The 19041-nt window shown below is 43.8% G+C and overlaps 1 protein-coding gene across 1 annotated transcript; it reads left to right on the plus strand.

Moving 5' to 3' along the window:
- The first annotated feature begins 430 nt into the window (after positions 1–430).
- LOC148046528 (vomeronasal type-2 receptor 26-like) lies at positions 431–16550 on the plus strand. The gene is made up of 6 exons (XM_087714816.1): positions 431–606; positions 1277–1568; positions 3177–4037; positions 12536–12763; positions 13370–13496; positions 15649–16550. The coding sequence occupies exons 1-6, from the start codon at positions 431–433 to the stop codon at positions 16548–16550; spliced, it is 2586 nt and encodes an 861-aa protein (XP_087570942.1).
- Positions 16551–19041: the final 2491 nt, after the last annotated feature.

The raw sequence follows: 19041 nt of genomic DNA on the forward strand, positions 1-19041 counted from the left end.
CTTCAAAAAGGGTTATCACCTAATTCCCTGGAAAACAAAAACAAAGATTTTTGATGGGAAATATCCAATGAGCTTTCCTATTTATGATGTATTTATAATGTTCAGTTGGTAATTCTTCCTCTATAATTATCCATTTAACCATAATAACTTCTGAGTGCCTCATGGCCCTCAAGCAGGTTGAACAGAAATGAAATACAACAAAATAAAAAGGTAATGAGAAAATGCAACACAATATTCCAAACTGGATTCTGAACTCTGAACTCAATATTCCAAACTGGGTTCTGAACTCTGATCATTGTGACTTATGCTGGGACTTGGCCCATCTGAATTAATGAAAGACAGATCTGGGAGACATGAATTGGCTTAAAGAAAAGCTGCTTCATTCAGAATGGTGGTATTTGAAGCATTAATTATAGTGCTTTTACCCCGAATGGTGTGCATGATTTCCAATGCTAAATGCAGCATAAGTGAACCTCTCCCTTTTCTTCACCAGCAATATGAACCTGGGGACTTCGTTGTCATAGGCATTTTGTCTAAGATCTACATATTCTATACAGAGATGGACTTCAGTGAAACACCTTCTAGTAATCTCTTTGATGAAATCCTGTAATTTTATTTGAAACACAGATATACATATTCATATGGAATCTTGTCCTCATAGGCAGTGAATAACATTTTAACTAATCAGAAAAAATTATATATGCAAATTTATATTTGTTGAGCTGTGACTTCCCATCACCCTAACATTTTGTGGGTCCAACAGATATTTTCAAAGAAGGGAACACATCTGTGTCCCTTTCATAAATCTAGATAATGAATTATATTTTATTCAATACATACTAATGTTTAGAATTTTTTACTGTAATGATGATCAGGATAAAATTGAAAACTAAACAGATAAAAATAAAGAATCTGGCTAAATTGTGATTTCATGTTAATATGCAAAAAAAATGAACAAAGTATTTTAAGAAACCACTGTGCTGGTATGTGCTTCAACACCATGTATTTCAAATATTACGTGCTCCAAAGTTATTTCCCAGTTGAAAATAGCATTACAAAAGAATTTATGCAAGGGGGGGGCAGAAATCATTAGTTTAACCATTACATATCAAATGTTTACAGTGCTGAGCTTGTAAAAATTGGTGAGAAACATCCAGCTGAAAGTGACAATATTTCCCCACATTCACGGACAGGAATACCAATTCTTTAAAAATATGTTAAAATTGAACTCTGCTAATTGTCATTTCTTGAACTATGTGTATGATTTTCCTTTCAGAGTGATGACACCAATGTATCAGCAATTCTTAGCTTTGCAATTTGCAGTCAAGGAAATCAATGAAAACTCTCACATTTTACCCAATCACACCCTGGGCTTCCATATCTATAACAGCTATTTTAATCCCACGTGGACCTATCGTGCCTTGTTAGAACTGTTCTCCAGCCAGGAGAGATTCATCCCAAACTACAGGTGTGACATGCAGAAAAGACCAATAGCTGTCATTGGAGGACCAACATCTGCAGTTGGAGACCACCTGGACACTATCCTATCCCTCTACAAGATGCCACAGGTACAATGCCAGCAGAAAAAAAATGAAGTTTTTGAAGTCATTCATTTTTTCCTTCCTGTAATGTTCTTTTGTCATGGGGTGAGAGAGTCAGGGAATAAATGAGTCCATTGTATCTTGCAAAGGCTTAAACTATTTAGTTTGCTTGATTTAATTAGTTATATATTATTAAGAGGCTTACTTAGGCACAGTTTATTCTTTTTATTGTAAATTGTTTACCTGTTTGATATCATTCTTTTGGGGTTAGAGATGCTTAGACTTCTCATAGACTATCTTACTTGATATTCCTTGTTTTATATCTCCACTTATTTCAAGGGTTATTATATAAACAAACTGTGAAATAGAATAACAGAGTTGGAAGGGACCTTGGAGGTCTTCTAGGCCAACCCCCTGCCTAGGCAGGAAACCCTACACCACTTCAGACAAATGGTTATCCAACATCTTCTTAAAAACTTCCAGTGTTGGGGCATTCACAACTTCTGGAAGCAAGTTGTTCCACTGATTGATTGTTCTAACTGTCAGGAAATTTCTCCTCAGTTCTAAGTTGCTTCTCTCCTTGATTAGTTTCCACCCATTGCTTCTTGTTCTACCCTCAGGTGCTTTGGATAATAGTTTCACTCCCTCTTCTTTGTGGCAGCCCCAGAGATATTGGAACACTGCTATCATGTTTCCCCTAGTCCTTCTTTTCATTAAACTAGACATACCCAGTTCCTCCAACCATTCTTCATATGTTTTAGTCTCCAGATCCCTAATCACCTTTGTTGCTCTTCTCTGCTCTCTTTCTAGAGTCTCCACATATTTTTTTACATTGTTGCGATCAAAACTGAATGCAGTATTCCAAGTATGGCCTTATCAGGGCATTATAAAGTGGTATTAACACTTCACGTGATCTTGACTCTTTTCCTCTGTTTATGCAGCCTAGAACTGTGTTGGCTTTTTTGGCAGCTGCCAAAAATCATAGCATGAACATTATTGTTATCTTAAATTTTAAAGTAATCCTTTCTCTTACATGCTCTTTATAAAAAGAAAGAAATGAAAGAAAAAATGTGAAATAAAATGGGAAGAAAAATGCAGTTTGTAAATTGAATTGTGGAGGGAAAAAAAACAGTTAAAATTCATAGAGTATAAAAATAAATATACTAGACCCAAACAATTTGCAAACTAATCGACCACTGAACCTGTTGCGTGCACTTTATTATCTCTGAAAGTAATTGTTTTCAACATGTATCATATTCAAAACTAGAGGTTGCAATCTAAGTTCTGCTTTATTAATAAGATGCAGATATACTTGTTCCATGAAATGCAGGATGATCTGATGGAAAGATTACCACTGAATCAATTTCATTAGAGCAGACTTTTTTAGGCAGGGACTGACAAAACGTCACAATATGTAATTAAATTCTACATATCTTCTGCTCATGTATTTCCATGGAAAACTAGACATTTCATAATTTCTCAGTTACTTCCCTTAACACTTTCACTGTCACATGCAAAGTATGGCTACAATGGAAGCTTGAAATCACCATTTTAATTTCTAATCCCTGGCTTTTTATTTTGCCTAACCTTGAAGATGATTTTCCCTCTATCTTGTTTTTCCATCTCTTTCTTCAGTTCATCTATGGCTCAACTCCGGAGATAAATAAAAAGGTGCAAGTTGTTTTACATCAACAGATGTTCCCAAATGTGCACCATGAATACAATGGAATTCTTCAATTGATGCTCCACTTCAAGTGGACCTGGATTGGGATGCTATATTCAAATAGTGAGAATGGTGAAAGGTTTGTGCAAGACGTGGTACCCCTGTTTTCCGTGAGTGGCATCTGTTTTGCTTTCACTGAAACTTTGCCAGCAATTACTTATTCCAATAATATTTTCTCTTCTGTGGAAGCTGGGATTGAAACTTTCAAAGTTATTATGAGAAGCTCTGCTAATGTAGTGTTAATCCACGGCGAAGCTGAAGATATGATTATTTTGAGGATAATCCCCACCATATCCCAAGTGGAAGATGTACCATTATTGGAAAAAGTTAAAGTGTGGGTGCTGACAGCTCAGATGCATTTCACATCACTTCCCTTCCAAAGGAATGACGACATAGACTTCCTCCACGGTGCTCTTTCCTTTGCAATTCACTCAGGGGAGGTTTTGGGATTCCAGGAATTTCTTCAGATGAGAAAGCCTAACATGAAAAAGGAAGATGCCATTATCAAGCTCTTCTGGGAAAATGCATTTGAATGTTCCTTCTCCAACTCCATGAATGGGGAGGAAGATTCAGGCATCTGCACTGGTGAAGAAAAACTGGGAGATCTTCCTTCAACTGTATTTGAGATGGGCATGACTAGCCACAGCTACAGTGTTTACAATGCAGTCTTTGCAGTGGCACATGCTCTGCATGACATCCAAGCATCCATATTCAGATACCGAGCAGGAGATCGTGAAGCCAAACTAAACCTTCTGAAACAACAGCCATGGAAGGTAAAGCATTACTTCTAAGTAATTCTAAGTCACTTCTAAGCAAGGATACTGTAAATTGCAGAGCACTGATCATATCGAAGAGCCGAGGTGGCGCAGTGGTTAGAGTGCAGTACTGCAGCCACTTCAGCTGACTGTTAGCTGCAGTTCGGCGGTTCAAATCTCACCGGCTCAAGGTTGACTCAGCCTTCCATCCTTCCGAGGTGGGTAAAATGAGGACCCAGACTGTGGGGGCGATATGCTGACTCTGTAAACCGCTTTGAGAGGGCTGAAAGCCCTATGAAGCGGTATATAAGTCTAACTGCTATTGCTATTGCTATTGCTATTTGCAGGTAATCTACTAGATCCTAGATTGGGGAGAATGCTATTCTTCAAGACTTTTTACAGCCTAAATTTATCTAGACATCCTTTTATTTTTTATTGTCATTTTATTTATTTTGTCAAACATGAATTAGATAACAGATATAAGTATAGACATGATTATGAATACATGAAATGAATACAAATATTAGGACAGGCACAGTAGGCATTCTGGTGCGCTTATACACACCCCTTAAAGACCGCTTAGGAATGGGGTGAGTGGACAATCTAAGGTTAAATTTGTTGGGGTTTGGGGAAGAAACCATACAATCAGGTAGTGCATTCCAGGCATTGACCACTCTATTACTGAAGTTGTATTTTGTGCAGTCAAGTTTGGAGCGGTTTACCATACGTTTGTATCTATTGTGAGCTCGTGTGTCGTTGTGGTTCAAACTGAAGTATTCATTGACAGGTGGACATTGTAGCAGCTTTTAGGTACTATACCTAGTTCGGATTGAAGATGGTGACATTCTAAATTGTCTAAGCCCAAAACTCTCTACTTATATCTCTAAAATTATGTTTTTAGTGTGAGTGAGCTATGTGATATGTTTCTGATTATTTATTTCATTCCACTTTATATTGCAAGCACGCTGCAGTTTTGCAAAATGTATCGTAGTTCCAATTATTAAAATATTACAGTTCCAAGCACTTACCCAATTCATGTTTTAAAGGAAATCAGTTTAAAGAAAAAAAAAGGTGAATACTACTAACTGCTAGAATAAAATTGAAATTTGTCTTTAGCTTATCTCAAATAGTTAAGCAAAATCTTGTAGTTTATTGGATAAATTGGAAAAACAAGTATTACCGTATTTTCACCCATATAACCCGCGGGTTATATGCGTTTTTTACATGCACAGCGCCCCCCTGCGGGGTATAAAAGTGGGCGGGGTATACGCAAAATATTTTACACAGATTAACTACCGGTAAAGGGAGAGCTTGGGACCACCACTTTCCTCGCGGCAGTGGACTGGCTCGGCGGCTCGGGCTCCTTTTCTCCCTTTTCCTGCTTGGGTTTCGGGACGCCTTCGTGAAAACCCCACCCCTGGCTATGGGCGAAGCGACCAGGAAGAAGCAGGAGGTGAGAGGAAGCCCGGATTCTGCAGCCCCTCGCCTTCTCTGGGCTTGGAAGTCCGGCAGGAAGGGAAGGGGAGCAGGCGGCGGCGCGGCTGTGGCTCCGTTTTCACACACACACACACACCCCTCCCTTCTTCTGCTTTGCTCTGTGAAAGGGCTTCACTGCCGAAGCATTTTGGTTTAAAAAAAAACACCGTCCCTTTCTCTCTCCAGTTAACAGGGCCAACCCAAGTGGTGCATTTTATCTGGGAGACGCCATGCAACGAGGGAATCTCCTTTTGGGGGGGGTGTGAGACGCTGACAGAAAAAGGGCAAGCAGTGGCCGTGTGAGGCGGCCTTGAGAGCTCCAAACGACCTACCGTACTGGCTGGCGAGGTTAGTTCTCTAAAGGCCGTTGAAAGCTCCGGGGAAACCCCTTTTTCCGCCCTCAGAGCCCCCGGTGCTTCCTCAACCCCCCCACACTTTTTCCTCTTTGGTTCACCCCACCCCCGCCCTCAAGGGCCCGGGACTCTGGGAAAGTGTGCATCTGGGGGGCTGGGGAGGAGAGAGCGTCTACCGTTCCTCACGGGAGGCACTTCGAGCCCCACCGTATCTGAGAGGCTCTTAGTCGTCGTGTGGGAGAGGAGAGAAAGGTTAAAATGTTTTTGAAACATAAAAAGAATCCTTTGTGGGCAAACTTAAAGCTGCTGGGCTGCACGGGCTTGCTGTAAATTGAGGGCATGTTTTGCCTTTATTTATTTTGCCGCCTCCCCTTCCCTTCCTTGGAGGGGAACGCTCGGAGCAAAAGGGACCCCCGCCTCGTTAAAGCCGCATCCGACGCTTCACCTACAAACGATCCCGATTCTCCCGCGTCCTTCCTTCCTTCCCTCCCTTCAATGTACCGTACTCTTCCTATAAAGAGAAGGGAAGCGTGAACAAACTCCGGGCAGGAGATGGGCTCGCGTAGAGGTACCAGAAGTTTAACCGTTTCACCTAAGCCACAGCTCGTCCTCTCTTGGGACAGCCTTCCGCCGACATTAAAACGATGCGTGAACTTGCGAAAAACTGTGGCAGGCACGGAAGGGAGGGAGGGAGCGAAAAAAGAAGCGAGAAACGGATATTTTCTCCCTCGTGAAGGGGGGAGGATCTGGTGCTTTCCGGCTCAGGCTCCTTTTCTCCCTTTTCCTGCTTGGGTTTCGGGACGCCTTCGTGAAAACCCCACCCCTGGCTATGGGCGAAGCGACCAGGAAGAAGCAGGAGGTGGGAGGAAGCCCAGATTCTGCAGCCCCTCGCCTTATCTGGGCTTGGAAGTCCGGCAGGAAGGGAAGGGGAGCAGGCGGCGGCGCGGCCGTGGCTCCGTTTTCACACACACACACACCCCTCCCTTCTTCTGCTTTGCTCTGTGAAAGGGCTTCACTGCTGAAGCATTTTGGTTTACAAAAAAAAACACCATCCCTTTCTCTCTCCAGTTAACAGGGCCAACCCAAGTGGTGCATTTTATCTGGGAGACGACACACACACACACACACACGACACGTGCGGCAGGAGGAGCGGCGTCCTCCGCGCTCTCGGCTGCCACAAACGCCACGCAACGAGGGAATCTCCTTTGGGGGGGGCAAAGCAGGGCAGTTTCTTGCCGTTCTGCGAAGCTGGGAAAGGATGCGAGAGTTTCCTTCTTCTTCCTGCCCCCCTCCGTCTCCCCGCTGCCACCTTTCAGTCTCCCCAGCCTCGTCCGGGAGAAGCGGCTTGGTGGCGTCTTCCTTTCGTACCCCGGTGCACCTCCCTCGCCACCGCAAGTCGCCTTTTGCCCCCCCCCCCAAATAATAATACTAAATAAGCAGGTGCGCCGCTTGGGCTGGCTTGGCTTCTCGGTTAGATAAGACCAGCCGGTGCCCCCCCCTTTTTTTTGCCGGTTTATTTCGTCATCATCCACCAACCCCAGAAATCCGTGCAGTTCGAAAGCTGAGCGAGGCGAACGACCCCGGTGAGGGTAGCAGTACCGTCTGAAGAAGAAGCCTCCCCTTCGCAAAGGCTCTTTGGCTTCAGGCAGCCAGCGGCTTCCCCGGGCTGCCTCGATGGGCACTGGCGAAGGGGCGAGAGAACTACAGGCGGCTCGCTTTCCCCCGAGCTTCCTTCTCTTCGAGGGTGGGGAGGTTGGTTGTGGCTGGATTGCCGGCTGTAATCTCCTTGGGTTTGCATGGGTGCCAAAGCTGCGTGGACGGCTTGCAAGCTGGCCGAGGTACGCCCGCAAAGGACCCGTCTCTGCCAAGCACCAGATCCCTCCCCCCTTCGCCAGAAGGGAGCAAAAAAAGAAGTCAGAAACGGCGAAGGGGGGAGGGATCTGGTGCTTTCTCCGCTCCTTTGTTATTTTTTTTGCTCCCTTCTGGCAGGCGAGAGAGCATCTACCGTTCCTCACGGGAGGCACCGCCGTATCTGAGAGGCTCTTCGCCAGAAGGGAGCAAAAAAATAACAACGGATTTCTCCCTCTCGTGAAGGGGGGAGGGATCTGGTGCTTTCTCCGCTCCTTTGTTATTTTTTTGCTCCGTTCTGGCAGGCGAGAGGCTCTTAGTCGCCGAGCGGAGAAAGCACCAGATCCTCCCCCCTTCACGAGAGGGAGAAATCCGTTGTTATTTTTTTGCTCCCTTCTGGTGCTTTCTCCGCTCGGCGACTAAGAGCCTCTCAGATACGGCGGTGCCTCCCGTGAGGAACTGTAGATGCTCTCTCGCCTGGAGAGAGAAAGGGACGGTGGTTTTTTTTTGTAAACCAAAATGCTTCAGCAGTGAAGCCCTTTCACAGAGCAAAGCAGAAGAAGGGAGGGGTGTGTGTGTGTGTGAAAACGGAGCCACGGCCGCGCCGCCGCCTGCTCCCCTTCCCTTCCTGCCGGACTTCCAAGCCCAGAGAAGGCGAGGGGCTGCAGAATCCGGGCTTCCTCCCACCTCCTGCTTCTTCCTGGTCGCTTCGCCCATAGCCAGGGGTGGGGTTTTCACGAAGGCGTCCCGAAACCCAAGCAGGAAAAGGGAGAAAAGGAGCCCGAGCCGGAAAGCACCAGATCCTCCCCCCTTCACGAGGGAGAAAATATCCGTTTCTCGCTTCTTTTTTCGCTCCCTCCCTCCCTTCCGTGCCTGCCACAGTTTTTCGCAAGTTCACGCATCGTTTTAATGTCGGCGGAAGGCTGTCCCAAGAGAGGACAAGCTGTGGCTTAGGTGAAACGGTTAAACTTCTGGTACCTCTACACGAGCCCATCTCCTGCCCGGAGTTTGTTCACACTTCCCTTCTCTTTATAGGAAGAGTACGGTACATTGAAGGGAGGGAAGGAAGGAAGGACGCGGGAGAATCGGGATCGTTTGTAGGTGAAGCGTCGGATGCGGCTTTAACGAGGCGGGGGTCCCTTTTGCTCCGAGCGTTCCCCTCCAAGGAAGGGAAGGGGAGGCGGCAAAATAAATAAAGGCAAAACATGCCCTCAATTTACAGCAAGCCCGTGCAGCCCAGCAGCTTTAAGTTTGCCCACAAAGGATTCTTTTTATGTTTCAAAAACATTTTAACCTTTCTCTCCTCTCCCACACGACGACTAAGAGCCTCTCAGATACGGTGGGGGTCGAAGTGCCTCCCGTGAGGAACGGTAGACGCTCTCTCCTCCCCAGCCCCCCAGCTGCACACTTTCCCAGAGTCCCGGGCCCTTGAGGGTGGGGGTGGGGTGAACCAAAGAGGAAAATGTGTGGGGGGGTTGAGGAAGCACCGGGGGCTCTGAGGGCGGAAAAAGGGGTTTCCCCGGAGCTTTCAACGGCCTTTAGAGAACTAACCTCGCCAGCCAGTACGGTAGGTCGTTTGGAGCTCTCAAGGCCGCCTCACACGGCCACTGCTTGCCCTTTTTCTGTCAGCGTCTCACACCCCCCCCCCAAAAGGAGATTCCCTCGTTGCGTGGCGTCTCCCAGATAAAATGCACCACTTGGGTTGGCCCTGTTAACTGGAGAGAGAAAGGGACGGTGTTTTTTTTTAAAACCAAAATGCTTCGGCAGTGAAGCCCTTTCACAGATCAAAGCAGAAGAAGGGAGGTGTGTGTGTGTGTGTGAAAACGGAGCCACAGCCGCGCCGCCGCCTGCTCCCCTTCCCTTCCTGCCGGACTTCCAAGCCCAGAGAAGGCGAGGGGCTGCAGAATCCGGGCTTCCTCTCACCTCCTGCTTCTTCCTGGTCGCTTCGCCCATAGCCAGGGGTGGGGTTTTCACGAAGGCGTCCCGAAACTCAAGCATTTTTTTTTCTATTGAATTTCAAGATCTCTCCCTTGAGTTGAGTTCCTCCAACCCCTCCCCAGCTCGCCCAGGCTTTCTCCTCCGATTGGTTTTAATGGGTAGGTCCGATGGAATAGCGCTAATGTAATGTTTGCCGACGGCTTACTCGTTGCGGGTTATATAAGTGGGCGGGGTATACGGGAAACATTTTACACGATCTTGAAAATCTGCAGGTTATTCACGTGGGCGGGTTATTTGCGTGGGCGGGTTATATGGGTGAAAATACGGTATATATTTGTTGCAAAATTCAAAAACAACTTTATTGATGAATTTGATTGATTATGTGCTATCAAGTAATTGTCAATGTTTACCCACAATGTAGACAGGTTTTCTCCAGGATGAATTATCCTGAATCTTACCTTTCAGGTCTTTTATTAGTGCACCCATTGCAACTATAACTGAGTGCAACTACCTTTCTACTGGTTTCCATCTTCTTTTGTTTATTTTCACCTTTCCGAGTATTCACATCTTCTTTGGGAAGTGAGATCTTTACATAATATATAATAATTTCTACGTTACAAATATTCTCCTTACTCAAATGTGCTTCAAACAATTATACATCAATCATTTAAACCTAGTGCCTGACCACTTAAATATGTGCCAGCATTATGTGGCTGTCAAAGTTCCGACCTCCTAATTAAATCATGAGTCTCAAGCCAAGCTTCAAAAGAAATGTAGTTATTTATTAGGAGCTTCATGTTGGCACGATCCAAGTGAAGTCAACTATGACCTCACTTAATTCATGCTTTGGCTCTGACCCGGTTTCCCCCTCCTTCCAAGATGTGTCATCAGTCACATTCCCCAATGAAGCAATTTTGTGGTTTATAGAAGTCACTCCCTCCTGTCACTGTGGATCCCCTTGAAGATGACCTTGATGTTGCCACTGGAATGTGCTTTATTTTGACTGAAATGGAAGTTCCTCGATGCAGCTGTGAAACTCAGTTTTCCCATCCTGCTGCCTATGGCAACTTGAGAGCAGGCCAGGAATGCTTCACGAGTTGACAGTGGCAGCACCAAAGAAGCTAATGCAATCCTTGATTGCATAAACAGAAGCATAACAATAAAATAAGTATTAGTACCATTTATAAAGCCTTAGTAAGACCACACCTGTTATATTGGATCCAGTTTTGGTCAACACATTACAAAAAGAATGTCAAGACTTTGGAAAAAGTCAGAGAAGAGCAGCTAAGATGAATAAAGGACTGGGGACTAAAGCATATAAGGAATGGTTGCAGGAATTGGGTATGGCTAGTCTAGAGAAAAGAAGGACTCAGGGTCACATGATAACAGTGTTCTAGTATTTGAGGGGCTGCCACAAAGAAGAGGGGGTCACATTTTTTCCCCCAAAGCACCAGAAGGCAAGACAAGAAACAACGGAAGGAAATTAACCAAGGAGAGAAGCAACCTAGAATTAAGGAGAAACTTCCTAACAGTGAGAACAATTGACTAGTGGAAGACCTTGCCCTCTGAAGTTGTGAGTGCTTCACCACTGGAGGTTTTTACTGGACAGCCACTTGTCTTAAATGGTACAGGGTGTCCTGCTTGAGAAGGGGGTAGGATTAGAAGACCTCCAAGGTCCCTTACAGCTCTACTCTGATTCTGATTCAAATCATTTTATTTTTCTCTTGAAATAAATTAGAATCAGGGATTTTTTATTCTCAGTTTTTATCTGTTTGTTTTTCATAGATTTGGTACTTTTATTTAATTGTGCTGCTTTGTAGGTTTTATTCTAAAGCCTATGCACTAAAACTACAAGCATAATCATTCAGTATTACCTTACTTTTAAACCCCTTGTTAGGGGTATCTCTGTTGGGAGACAGAAAGTAGTGCAGCGGAATGTACAGCTAGAGAGAAAGAATGTTGCTAGTAGAAAAACACGAATAGAGTTTCAGACACTGCTAGTAAAAACAAGTAGCTTTACTACTGATAATTGCTTCACAAGCAGTGATAGTAGATAGTAGATATTAGTCCAAACACAATTCAAAGAACAAACAATAGCTTACAGTCACAGTTCACATTCCAGTCATCAAGTCATCAAGCATAGGACAAGCAGAGAGAGAGAGTGAGTTCTCTTGACTCCTTCTTATAGTAAAGTTAATTACACCTGATAAGTACATCCACTCATTTAAAGCAACAATGACCTAGTGTTGTTGTTGTTGTTGTTGTTGTTGTTGTTGTTGTTTGTGTGTGTGCGTGTGTGTATCCTACTCAACACTAGGCGTATACTCCCAACACCCCTTAAAACTCTTAAAGGAGGGGTGTCGAACACAAGACTCATGGGCTATATCTGGATCCAGCCAATGGGGCCATTCTTGAAAATGAAACAGGCCGGCCCATGTTGCTTCAGCCTGGTCTATCTGCATCACTTGGGTCTGGACTACCCAATGCCAAGAGGAAACATCAGGCCTGCGTGGCTTCAGCCTGGTCAACCCAGTGTAAAGAGAAAAAAATTGGGACGGCGTAGCTTCAGCCCGTTCTACCCAATGCCAAGAGGAAACATGCCAGCAGTTATAGGAATGGTGACAAGCTGGCCATGGCCACCTGGTTGGCTATACCCACCCGCGTCAGCCATGCTGAGTGAGTAGCATCAAGATGACCACACCCACCCAGTTGGCCATGCCTGCCCATCCCCCCAAGGTCACCACAGTCTCAACGCGGCCCTCAATAAAATTGAGTTTGACACCTGTTTTAAAGGGTTTGTTCTCTGCATTCTGCAAAGAGCAAGGAACATTATTCTTTATGTACTCACATTTCTACTGTGCTCTCTTTGTTTGTTTTCTTCTTCTTCTTTCTTACATTTAGCTCAACCAATTTGTAAGGAAGGTATCTTTCAATAACAGTGCAGGGGAAAAGGTTTCCTTCCATCAGAATGGAGAGTTAGAGGTTGGGTTTGATCTTATGAACTGGATCGTATTTCCAAATCAGTCTTTTCTGAGAGTCAGAATTGGAGGGATCAATGGCATGGATTATCAAAAGATAATTTTTTCTTCTCCTGAAGAATCTATTGTGTGGCCTGGGAGATTTAACCAGGTAAGGTGAAATTTTAGATTGCTTTCCATAATTATTCCACTGCTGAAAGCCCTATGAAGCAGTACATAAGTCTAACTATTGCTATTGTTAGAAATATTTATAGATGCAACATCCCACCTTTCATTTACGTTCAGAAATAAAACCCTCCATGGCTTTTTCTATTTCCATATACCAGAGATGGGTTCCTAGCAGTTTGGACCGGCTCGGCCAAATAGGTAGTAACTTGGCAGCCTGGGTCGCTGGAAGCGGCAGTGACCCAGGCCTGCCAACCCCTGAAGCTGCCCTCCTACAGGTTCGCCATCTTGATTTTTGGTTCTGTGCATACGCAGAACAATTTTCATTGCAGAAATGTATTTTTTCCCTTTTTTAACATTTTGTGCATGCACAGATTAAGGGGACTTAGCTTTAAGACACAAATACCTGATTGGATTATGTAAATGAGAGAGGAAAGCTAGACATGAATCTGATCTTGTTTTTGATGTTCTGGGAGGAAGTCTCTCTTTCTGGTTTGTCACAAGAAAGTGTCACAAATAAATCAATATGCAAATAGATAATGAAGGCACAATCTTGTCAATTTAAAGCATTCTCTCCTTTCATAATGGATAGGTCCAGCCACTTTCTCTGTGTAATAACAAGTGCCGCTCGGGATACAGTAAGAAAAGGATAGAATCAAAGCCATTTTGCTGCTATGATTGTCTTCAATGTCCTGATGGGAAGATTGCTAACAAGGAAGGTAAGAGATATGCAAAAAGCTGACAAACCTTGGCAGCAATTCAGAAAAACCTTGGCAGCAATCCAGCCTGGCAAGTTAGTTAGGTTCTCTTTAGTCAATGTGTTGATTTTTGCAAGAGGGGCGTGTCACAAGCAGTCTTTTTATAGTCTCGGGGGGGGAGCCTAATGACCACCAGCTGAGTGCAATTACCTCCTGTAATTGCATAATTGTTCCTGACTTTGACTATCTCTTCGATGGCGTGCATCCAGGAACAACTCACTGCTGGCTTCTGGATCACTCTCCCTTGTCTCCTCCCCACTGGTGCAAGGCTCAGGCACCACCTGGTGGCCAACCAGTCTCTCTGCACCCTGCTCGGAGTTGGAACCCTATCCAGGGTCCTCCACATCCTCCAGGGCCGACTCATAGGGCCCCTCACTGTCGGAGTCTGGGGCAGCTCCAACGGCTCCTGCTGGGCCACAACACATATGTATAGTTGAAATAGGGATTGGGTGTCAATAGAACTTAAAATCCCAGAGAAAAAGGCCATAAAAAGATGGCAATGAATCATGCTTCATGCATGCTGTGATGTTGACTGATTCTACTTACCAAAGAAAATAGGTAAGTATGTAGTGTTGCAATTCTACCAGACATGTGAAGAAGAAAAAAGGGCATTGGAAGAATAGCTGAAATACAGTGAAGAAGATACATTGAAGTCAGTATGCGAGCTTTACTTAGAACAGCTTACATCCTCCAACAATACCTTTAACTCCATCAAAATTAACATCCGCCTATCCCATGTTCTTGTGAAGGACTCAATAGGTGGATGAAAATGCCAAATTCAGTCAAAACATCTGACTGACTGTGCAATGAACCATAATATAAATAACATTTCCCTATTCCAGATCCATGGGAAATACTCGATAGATGGACAATGATGTCAAATCTAATCAAAACATGTGGCTAACTATGTAATCCACAATAACAATTTCAACTGCAAATTAAAACAAAAGCAGAGATCACATTGGACTTCTTTCTATCCTTATTATCAGGGATGATCTTGGCTTTCTAGAAAGAATTCTGTTATGGCTACATATCATCTAACTCCATAATACCCCCCCTTACTTTACCACAATAAAAAACGCATAGTAGAATAATAGAAAGTGTGGCAGGTCAAAGATCCAAAAGATAAGATGGCTGCAGACCTGACACTTATATTATTTGATCTTCTAAACTCCTAAAAAGTAAAATGACTCTTAATGTTGTGATTTTTACCTTGTGAGTTAAGACCCATTACTGAATTCTGGACTTTATCCAGATGACTTTTGGAGTTCATTTACTGTCTAGTTTACCTGCATTTGATAGCATCATCAGAAAGGGTCTGTAGGCATATGTTCTCAAGGTATCATGAATAATTACAAAATAAGAATTCAAATTCCAATTACAAATACCACCAGTTCACAAACCTACCCATCATGACTTCTTTTTAATATACCAAAAGCAAATATAATAATGTTGATTGGTTCTAACGAAAAATTTCCAGTCATTCTCAAATTTCATTTATTTGAAATGCAATATATGTCCTGCCTTATTAGCATGTATGGCTGTGAACGTTGGACCATAAGAAAGGCTGAGCATCAAAGAGTTGAGGCCTTTGAACTATGATGCTGTAGAAGACTCCTGCAAGTCCCTTGGACTGCAAGATGATCAAACCGGTCAGTCCTAGAGAAGATCACCCCTGACTGCTCTTTTGAAGGCCAGATCCTGAAGATGGAACTCTAGTACTTTGGCCACCTAATGAGAAGGAAGAACTCATTGGAGAAGAGCCTAATTCTGGGAAAGATTGAGGGCAAAAGAAGAAAGGGATGGAAGAGAATGTGGTGGCTGGATGGAGTCACCAAAGCAATAGGTGTGAGCTTAAATGGACTCCAAAGGTGGTAGAGGACAGGAAGGCCTGGAGGAACGTTGTCCATGAAGTCGTGATGGATCAGATATGACTTCTCAACTAACAACGTTAGCTATTACTGATGTTAGATACATGTGCAAATTATAGAAATTTGTTTGGTTTTCAGATTCAAAGTCAACAAGTATTATTTGACTCTTAGTTTCTTATTTAATTAGTGAATGGGATTTCAGAACTATCCTGCTTCTAAAATATTTTTTTTCTTTTTTCTAGACATGGATGACTGTTTTCATTGTTCAGAAGATCAGTACCCAAACAATAGCCAAGATTTGTGTCTCCCAAAAGCGTTAACCTTCCTGATGTATGAAGAAAGTTTGGGCAGCATTTTAGCCAGCTCTGCTATTTTCTGTTCTTTCGTTACAGCTGTAGTGTTCTGGATTTTTATTAAACATCAGGATACTCCTCTAGTTAAAGCCAATAACCGTAACTTGACCTATGTTCTCTTGGTGGCTCTCTTGTTATCTTTTCTTTGTGCTTTGTTATTTATTGGACAACCATCCAAGGTGACATGTGTCCTTCGTCAAACTGCTTTTGGAGTTGTCTTCTCAGTGGTCATCTCTTGTGTTTTAGCCAAAACTGTCATTGTGGTTCTGGCTTTTATGGCCACCAAGCCTGGGACCAAGATCACCAAGTGGGTAGGGAAAAAACTTGCCATGTATGTAGCATTTAGTTGCTCCTTCGTTCAAGGAATTATATGCACAGTGTGGCTGATAACGTCTCCTCCATTTCCTGATGCAAACATGAGTTCAATGGTGGAAGAAATAGTCCTGGAATGCAGTGAAGGATCCAACTACATGTTCTACTGTGTCTTGGGCTATATGGGCTTTCTTGCCTTTATTAGCTTCATAGTGGCTTTCCTAGCAAGAAAATTGCCTGATGCTTTCAATGAAGCCAAGTTTATCACCTTCAGCATGTTAGTCTTCTGCAGTGTCTGGTTGTCCTTTGTTCCAACATACCTGAGCACAAAAGGGAAATATATGGTTGCTGTGGAGATTTTCTCTATCATATCCTCCAGTATTGGAATATTGATTTGCATCTTTTTCCCCAAATGTTTTATTATTGTATGGAGACCTGATCTAAACAAGAAAGAAAGGCTAAGCACCAAAAATCGTTAGAAGAATATAAATCTGGATGGCCCTTAATTCTGTTGAATTAGTCAATAGTGTTTTAGCTATGTATTGAGGTGTGTGTGTGTGTTGTGTGTGTGTGTGTGTGTGTGTGTCTCAGAGTTTGTTGCATAAAAATCAAACCCAGAAAGCACACACAGATAACTGATTCAGTTGGATTCATTAACTTCTTTATTTACATATTAACACATGAAGATGTGTTACAATACCAATATAGGTTTTCTCCAACATAGTAGTAGTTACAAGCAAAAACAGGCAGCAGCGGAGAGGAGTTTTCAGTTCACAGTTCAAAGCAGACAGAGATCAGTCTTGTTTCAGTTTCAATTCTCAGCACAGACTCAGACCTGTTTAAGCTCCCATTGGCTGACTTAGTTGCTATGCCTATTCATTGGCTGACCTTGTTACCATGTCTCTCCCAGTCATGAACATTCTAACAGTGTGTGTGTGGTTATACTTGTATCTATGCATATAATACATATCCCTTTTCATACTATGAATGGAACGTGTCCTCAATCTCAGGTCCTCTATTACAGGTGTGTGAATTTGAGGGTTCTGCATAATGCCTTCCTAGACTGCATTCTTCTGATGTTCACACAGGAAGTTCTGATGATGTTTCTGAGATATTTTGAAGCCACTCTCTCAGTGTAGGAGTCACAACACTGAGCTTATCGATCAGTTCAGTGGTTCGAATCCCTAGTACAGGTCTCTTGCATGAGCAGGGGGTTGAACTAGATGACCTCCAAGGTCCCTTCCAACTCTATTACTGTTTACAGTACTTGTTAACTTTGCCTTTTATTTTCTATCTCCCTTTCATTCATCCTTGACCTTCTCATTCTCCTTTTTCCTGATGTTGCTGTGAGTTGGTGTCATGAATAGAATAGAATAGAATAGAATAGAATAGAATTATTTATTGGCCAAGTATGATTGGACACACAAAGAATTTGTCTTTGGTGCATGTGCTCTCAGTGTACATAAAACAAAAGATACATTCCTTGTGAATCATAAAGTACAATACCTAATGATAGTCATCGGGTACAAATAAGCAATCAGGAAACAATCAATATCAATATAAATCATAAGGATACAAGCAACAAACTTACAGTTATGCAGTCATAAGTGGGAGGAGATGGGTGATAGGAATGATGAGAGGACTAATAGTTATGCAGCTACATCTACCACCACTGCTGTCTTCTGGTCCCTGGCCTGCTGATTAGGCAGTATTTGCCTGACTGTTTGGATCTGGAGGGTCTCACAGAATCTTAGCCGTGTTATTCTCCACAACATTGTATGGAACATCCCCCCATCCCCCGCCCCAAAAAATCTGGATTTGTGGTTTCTGTATGATAGACTTCTCCTTCTATGTATCTGGTGCTTAGTGCTTGTCCTTGTATTGCTATTATCAGTTCCTCAGGACTGTCATTGGTTGGAGATCTCTCCCTCCCTCCCTCCCTCCCTCCCTCCCTCCCCCCCCCCTCTCTCTCTCTCTCTCTCTCTCTCTCTCTCTCTCTCTCTCTCACACACACACACACACACACACACACACCCCAAAAGAGAGGGGGAGAGGGAGGGAGAGATAGATTTAATGTAATATCATTCTTGTTGCATTGTTGTTTTTGTACACTGCTTTGGCCTGTGATTGATATAAGCTTTTTAAAATGTCTGGGGCACTGCACCAAAAGCTTTCACAATTGCAGGGTTTATTTGTTTGTTTGCTTTCCTGAACATCCATCCATCCATCCATCCATCCATCCATCCATCCATCCATCCATCCATCCATCCGTCCGTCCGTCCGTTTTATTTATAGGTTACCAGATTTCTATATAACTTTTGACTATTGTTATTACCCTATGGCGATGATGGCTAACCTTTTCAGCACCGAGTACCCAAAGCATGTGCGCACACCCCTAATGCAATGCACATGTGACCCCCCCGCACTCGTGCCGTGCCCCCATACATGTGTGCACTACCCCCTGCATGCCCCCTGCCCCTCTGTGTATGTGCACACAACCCCTGCCCATGTGAGCATGACACTCACATGTGCACCCCACCCCCTGCACAGGCACTCATCTCTCCTGCTTGTGCCCCGATCCTTGCACATGTGCAGCAGAGACCTGAAAACTAGCTGGCTGGCAGGAGGCGTGCACACATGTGTGTGGCTGATCTGATCTAGGGCAGCGGCTTGTGTGCCTGCAGATAGGGCTCTGTGTGCCACCTGTGGCACGTGTGCTATAGTCTTGCCATCACCGCCCTATAACATTGTTACATAGCCAGGAGACTATGTATAGTAATGCATACTAGTCGTTTGGCTGCCAATTTATTAACTCTGTTATGGTAAATACTTGTGTGCTTCCCAAGGTGCACTACAGGAGGGTGAGCTAGGTTCACACCAGAATTAAAGATGAGCAGCTCTTCCTGAAGAGTCATCCTAATGTCCCCCTTCTTTCACCAGAGGCACCTTGCAAATGAAAATCACAAGCAG

Source organism: Thamnophis sirtalis, unplaced genomic scaffold, assembly GCF_051295495.1.
Source record: "Thamnophis sirtalis isolate CommonGarterSnake01/CBP01778 unplaced genomic scaffold, rThaSir2_p1.2 scaffold_4, whole genome shotgun sequence".
Lineage (NCBI taxonomy): Eukaryota > Metazoa > Chordata > Lepidosauria > Squamata > Natricidae > Thamnophis > Thamnophis sirtalis.